This window comes from Cryptomeria japonica, chromosome 6 (assembly GCF_030272615.1).
Source record: "Cryptomeria japonica chromosome 6, Sugi_1.0, whole genome shotgun sequence".
NCBI classification, from domain to species: domain Eukaryota; kingdom Viridiplantae; phylum Streptophyta; class Pinopsida; order Cupressales; family Cupressaceae; genus Cryptomeria; species Cryptomeria japonica.
In genome coordinates this window covers 129,061,263-129,068,225 of record NC_081410.1, presented here as the reverse complement: position 1 = coordinate 129,068,225, position 6,963 = coordinate 129,061,263, and the positions used below count along the sequence as shown (strand labels likewise).

At 33.2% G+C, this 6,963-nt stretch overlaps 1 protein-coding gene across 2 annotated transcripts; it reads right to left on the bottom strand.

Annotated features, from left to right (window-relative positions):
* Nucleotides 1–2,031: 2,031 nt before the first annotated feature.
* On the bottom strand, nt 2,032–5,363 carry LOC131044220 (2-methylpropanoate--CoA ligase CCL4). Of its 2 annotated transcripts, none has more exons than XM_057977498.2 (2): nt 4,794–5,363; nt 2,032–3,835 (listed from the first exon to the last, which is right to left on the bottom strand). In XM_057977498.2, exons 1-2 carry the CDS (start codon nt 4,989–4,991, stop codon nt 2,369–2,371), a joined length of 1,665 nt encoding a protein of 554 aa, XP_057833481.1. In that variant the 5' UTR covers nt 4,992–5,363; the 3' UTR covers nt 2,032–2,368. The 2 variants fall into 2 exon arrangements, with proteins under 2 accessions (XP_057833481.1, XP_057833482.1); XM_057977499.2 differs by having other exon boundaries at nt 2,032–3,846; nt 4,794–4,931.
* Between the last annotated feature and the right edge of the window lie 1,600 nt (nt 5,364–6,963).

Here is a 6,963-nt window from a genome sequence, read left to right as displayed (position 1 = left end):
GAACTAAAACATCCCTAATATATTGTGTTTTTAAGACATATATTAATTTAAAATTTTAATAATATTATTATTTTATTTTTAAAAAGTACATATTATAAACATTAAAAGTAAGAAGTTCTTAATAAGTATAATTATTTTTGTAAATATTGTATATAGGTTGAAAATTTAAAATATATTTATTCAAAATTTGATTTGATAAGTTTATTTTTGGTGAATGTTTAATATTGGAAGATTCTGTATTTTTGGTGAATGTTTAATATTGAAAGATTGAACTTTAAAGATTGAACTTTAAAGATGCCATGTCTTCCCTTCTCCATGCCCCTTCTCCATGCCCCCATGCCATGACACCATCGTCCCATGCCATGACGCCACCGTCCAATCAAACTGTCCCATCCCGTCAGAAGCTCTACCTCTAAAATTCGCAGTGTCCTGCAGCCTCCACTTATTTTAATATATTTTTAATTTATTATTTATATATATATATATAAAAGTTCCAATTAGTAATATAATAAATTAATAGTTGGTTATATATTTAGATTTTTAATAATAAGTTATATGTTTTTTAATTTTTTATTTCTATTTATTTTAATAAAAATCATATTATAATATATATAATATGTAATTGATGATTTTAAGATATATGTATTATTTAGAAATTTTAATAATATTATTTTTTAATTTTGTACATACATATAAATTGGTAAATAATAGTTTATTTTTAACTAAAATATTTTTAACTAAGTTATCCATATTTAAATTAGAAAATATTATCAAATTTACTAATACTAAAAATAAAAGTAATTAACTAAGTTTCTTAGTTAAAAATATTATAGTAAAGTAATTAAGTTAAACATATTTAAGTTAAAAAATATCAAAAAAATTACTAAAAGTAAAATTAAAAGTAACTAAGTTATTTAGCTAAAAATATTTAAGATAAAATATTAACTTACAAATATTTTTGATATTTTTTCATTTAAAAATAAAAGTAAAAATATGTGTAATTAAGTCAAAATTTGTGTTACTAATATACAAATTTAACTTATATATTAAAAATAAATATTAATATAACTTTAAAATAAAAATAAAATATGTGTAAGTAATGTAAGTAATGTAAAATTTTAACATCCATAATCTATAACTAGTAAAAATAAAAGTAATTAAGTTACATAGTTAAAAATATTTAAGTAACCAAGTTACACATATAAATATCAAAATATCAAAAAGTTTACTAAAACTAAAAATAAAAGGAATTAAGTAGGTTAGTTAAAAATATTTAACTAAGTTACACAAATTTTTTATATTTTTTAAAGCTTCTTTTTAACTATATTTTACTTTTATTTTTAAGTTATATTAATAATTTTTTTTAATATATGTGTTAAATTTTTATATTAGTTACATAAAATTTTGCTTAATTACAACTTTTTTACTATTATTTTTAAATTAAATTTACTTTGTTACTTAATTACAAATATTTAAGTAACTAAGTTACACATATTTAAGTTAAAGAATATCAAAAAATTTACTAAAACTAAAAATAAAAGAAATTAAATAACTAAGTTAGTTAAAAATACTTAACTAAATTACACATTTTTTATATTTTTTAATTATGCATATTTAATTTTATATCATATTTATGAAAAAATATTAAATAGTACATTATATACACACTTAAAATTGCATGGAGTAGCCCACACATTTGATTGGACAATACGATTTTTGAGCGGGCCGTTTTGTCCGCTGCATAGCCATTGCCTAACCTTGAGACCATTAAATTGTCTCTTCTCTACACAAAGAATTTTGTTGACGATGATTGACATTGAAAATATTGGGAGTACATTGAACTCATTATGAGATAAGTCTTTTCACTACCTATCTAGAGAAATGAAATCAATACACAAACACTAATCCTATAAACATCACTGATTTAGCGATTTATGACACTGACTTTTTCAGTTGTAAATATCACGATGCACATTTTGACCATTTTGGAGTTAGAATAGCTGCAGCCTAAAAATGCACACCTTGAGACCGTACAAGAATAATTTCTTGGTCATTTATTGCAGAATGACTGAAATAGTAAAACGGGATGTATGGGCAATGGGTACTCCCTCCTTCCCTGGAATTAACCAGCTGCGCTGGTGTGCAACGGAATGGATCTTGCAAATGCATCTACAGAACAGGTTAAATATACATGAGATAACCAGGACTAATGATACTCTTGTTCACAAATGCAGTGTATCTACAGTTGGTTGAGAATATCAGGTATAAGAGATCTAAGAGTGAGTCATGATATCAGATTGAACACCCCTGCAAGTTCTTTTAATCAAAGAAGCTTAATCGCTTCACTTGGTCTGCCAGTTTCCTTTCTTCAGATTCTGCTTCTAGCTTGAGAGGAAGGATTGGGAAAGTTTTTAGCCATTTCCCTGAGAACAAATTTCTGGATTTTGCCAGTCGAAGTCTTGGGCAGTTCCTGCATGAAAATCACAGATTTGGGCGCCATGAAATGCGCAAGGTGCTTTCTGCAGAATTCGATAATCTCTGCCTCGGACAAACCTTCCTTAGTACCTTCTCCGCCATGATTCTTAACACTAACAAAGGCGCAGGGTGTCTCCCCCCAAAACGGATCAGGCCTGGCGACAACAGCCGCCTCAACAACAGAAGGATGCGAATACAGAACAGATTCAACCTCCACGCTACTGATATTCTCCCCGCCAGAAATAATTATATCCTTGGACCGGTCTTTGATCTCCAGATACCCATCCGGGTGGACGACCGCAACGTCACCGGTTCGGAACCACCCACCTTCCATAGCACTGGCGGTCATAACCTCGTTCTTGAGATAGCCCTTCATAACGCTCGCTCCTCGCATCATGACTTCCCCCATCTGGGCACCATCTCTGGCCACACTGGCCATGGTCACCGGATTCTTCACATCGACTTCCGCCAGGCTTAAATTCCTCACTCCCTGTCTCGACTTAAGCCGAGCTTTTTCCTTGCCAGGAAGCCCGTCCCATTCTGTTTTCCAAGCACAGGAAACCACCAGACCCGCGGTTTCTGTGAGGCCATAGCCGTGTGTAATGGAGAAGCCGAGCTCTTCCATTTTCCACAAGATTGCAGCAGGCGGAGGGGCGCCAGCAGTGAGGATCTCAACCCTTTGAGCCGCAGGTTTCCGTTCCGAGGGCTCTGCGTTCGCCATCATGCTCAGCACCACCGGTGCACCGCACATATGTGTAACCTTGTGCTCTACAATTGAGTCGAAGATTATTTTGGCGTCGAATTTCCTCAGGCAAATATTCGTCCCTCCCACGGCGGCCAAAGTCCAGGGCAAACTCCACCCGTTGGCGTGAAACATTGTCAGCGTCCACAGGTACACCGGCCGCCGTCCCATCGGCCACATGGTCAGATTATCGAGGGCCATGGCATAGAGTCCCCTGTGCGACTGCACAACCCCCTTTGGAGCGGATGTTGTGCCCGATGTGTAATTCAGAACGGCCGCTTGCCACTCGTCTTCCGGCCATCGGATCTCGAATTCCGGTTTCCCTTCTCCGAGCAGCCCTTCGTAAGTTAGGGCCGCGCCGCTAACAATTTCTCTACCGTTTTCCATCTCCTCGATCACTACCAGAACCGGTTTATGCCTCAAAAAACTTAGGGTTTCGTTCACCAAACTCAGAAATTGGCAATCCGCAAATATAATCTTTGGTTCACAGTGGCTTATCTGTGCCGCCATTGTGCGAGCATCCAGGCGGATATTCATATTGTTGAGGACCGCCCCGGCCATCGGAACCGCAAAATGCATCTCGTACATGGCAGGAACATTTGGGGCTACAACAGATACCTGCACAAGCCCTGTTGAATAAACTCGGATCGAAATTTTCAAAAATAAAAATCTTTACATGCGTTTTATGAAAAGATTACATGCAGTTTGTATTCATTTATTCCGATGGTAGCTCATAGAACATGATTCAAAATGTGGATTAAAAACTTCTATACAGAAACAACTCTCCCAAAAGACTACATATTAAATCCCCCGCGTAAAATGTACAGTCGGAATCTTAAAAATGATAAGATGAAATCACATATCAAAGCAGAACAAGCAAAACTGAATACTCTTACCCATTTAACATTTAAAGAACAACAAAATACTACAACAACAAAAAAAAATCACATCTATTTTCATGGAAAGATTACATATTAAAACCAACAAAATCAAAATTCTACATCCATTTTCATGAAAAGATTACATATTAAAACCAACAAAATCAAAATTCTTCACATTCATTTTCATGAAAAGATTACATATTAAAACCCTTAGTTATATTTGGCAGTTAGAATCCAAGGAAACAAAAAAACATGAAATCACATCCCAAAACAGCAGTCAGAATTTAAGGAAACAAAAAAAAGGTACAGAACAAGCCAAACTGAGAAACCTTAAATAGACCTCTAAAACAACAACAAAATAAAAATTCTTCACATCCATTTTATGGAAAGTTTACATATTGAAATCCTTAATTAGAATGTACGGTGAGAATCTTATACTCAAATTTACATTTAAAAAACAACAAAATAAAAATTCTTTACATCCATTTTATGGAAAGATCATATACTAAATTAGAATTTACAGTCAGAATCTTAAGAAGAAAAAGGATAACATGGAATCACATACTAAACCATTTCAAGAACAAATTTCATATTAAAACCCTGAGTTAAAATTTACAGTCAGAATCTTTAAAAATACAAAGAATCACATCAACTCACATCCAAAGCAGGAGAAGCAAAAACTGAGAAACCCTTACCACATCCCCGCGAGAAATATTGCGCAAAGCTAGAGCAGAGGCCAACTTGCGGCAGCGTTTAAAGGTCTCAGACCATGTGAAGCGAGTGCTATTGTAGACAAGAGAAGTGCAGTCGCTGTAAACAGTGGCGGCCCTCTCAATGAAGCCAATCGGAGTAAAGGGTGGATAATTTGCAGGGCAGCGCTTCAATTCCTCCATTTACTCCAGTCACAGCTGATGGAGATCCCCTCTACTTAATCCGAAGATGTGAGAGTCAATTAAAAACCAAAGGAATTAAGTTTCCCAAAGGAAAACTGTGTCTGCAATCATCATCAAAAAGATTTTTCCTTTCAGCCTGGTTGGGCTTCTCTTCTCTGTCAACAGCTCTGCTCGTTAATGGCTGTTCAACTGTACTGGCTCGTCTTAGTTTATGAACTGGATCTGGTTTTTGTCCTCCATAGCTTACCCTTCTTTATAGGGCTTAAATCCTATCACAAATAATGGAGAACGCTGCGACAATCTCGGCCCAAATATCAAGAAAGCTTATCACATCCAACTGTCCCAAATTAGTTAATATTATACCCAGTTCGTCAACTTTCCATACTGATAAATTATTAGGTAATTGTAGCTTTTTATTTTGTCATTTATGGTATATTGTTAGGGTTAAATTTTAGTCTCATTTGATTTGGACCTAATTAAATTTTTCCTCTTATCAATAAAACAAGTGTCATATAATGGGGAGTATTTGCCTTGCCTCTTGATTTATAGAGAGTTCGGCAACTTTCCATACTGATAAATTATTAGGTAATTACACCTTTTTATTTTGTCATTTATGGTATATTGTTAGGGTTAAATTTTAGTCTCATTTGATTTGTACCTAATTAAAATTCCCCTCTTATCAATAAAACAAGTGCCACATAGTGGAGAGTACTTGCCTCTTGATTTGTAGTTGAAAAAGTAATTTTTGTTATAGTTATTGAAAATCTTTATTAATTATAACTAATATAGTGTTGGACTATGATATAACTTTCTTGCTATGAGAGAATCAAATATTTGGTTGTTCAATGTCATTTTGTTAGGGAGTAGGTATATATTAGTGATTATTTTACAAATAGTAGAAGTCTTATAGCGTTTATTTTACTATTAGATGCATGAGTCTATTATAAACTCTATCATAGTACATGCAAAGTTTGGGCAAGTTTAGATCATTGTTGTGTGACATGAGGGTTTCTCTTAATGCAACATTAATGTGGCTATACTTATAAAATATTTGGTAAATAACACATTAACAACTATATTTGAGTTGTGCTATGTGGAGGTTGTACACTATAGTGTATAGATGAAGACTTTATGATCTTTGGTGTGCAAATGTCATATACTAATTAACATTTCAACAAATGCAACAACAAAGTGACTTATATTTGTTTATATAAATTATTATACAATTGAGATTTAGGTAACATAAGGCGATTGAGATTTTGATAGTTTATATATAATTTATTTATATACTGTAAATGCCATATTTGACCATTAATAATTTAATTCCTACAGGAATCTAACTGAAACTAATTCCTCATAAGTCTGCTGCAGAATTAATTAACTTGGAAACGGGTGTACAAAGAAGTTATCTGAATATATGAATGATCTCTATGAAGGAAAAGTCTATGCCCTACTTCAGTTGACTAAAACACATCAATCTTACCTTAGTCTTAGGTGGTGCTCAGGATTTGAGGTGCAGTCTAAATTAGTGGGTATCTAAAACTAGCACATGGATTAGCTTAGTCTTATTTACGGCTGTCTAAAGCTTCATTCTAACTCGAAGTGAAACTCAGTCTTTTGTAACTGATGTTGCATGCTAACTTGAATTGTTACCCAATACCTAGTGTTTGCTAATTGATGATGCATGCTAACTAGAATTTAGTCCAAAAGACAAATAATAATAATAATAATAATAATAATAATATATCATAAAAATCATCACAACTATGTCACTTTTATTCATAATGATTACTAAAACTATATGATTTTGAATTTTAATTTCTAAAGATTAATCTTTACATCTACATCTATAGAAATCAATCAAATCACATCTATATGGTTCAAAGTCATAATTGAAGTGCGGTGGCAGAGGAAGAGCACTAGCAATACAACAAGGGAGTCCCCCACAACAATGTAATCCTTGAAGGCCACT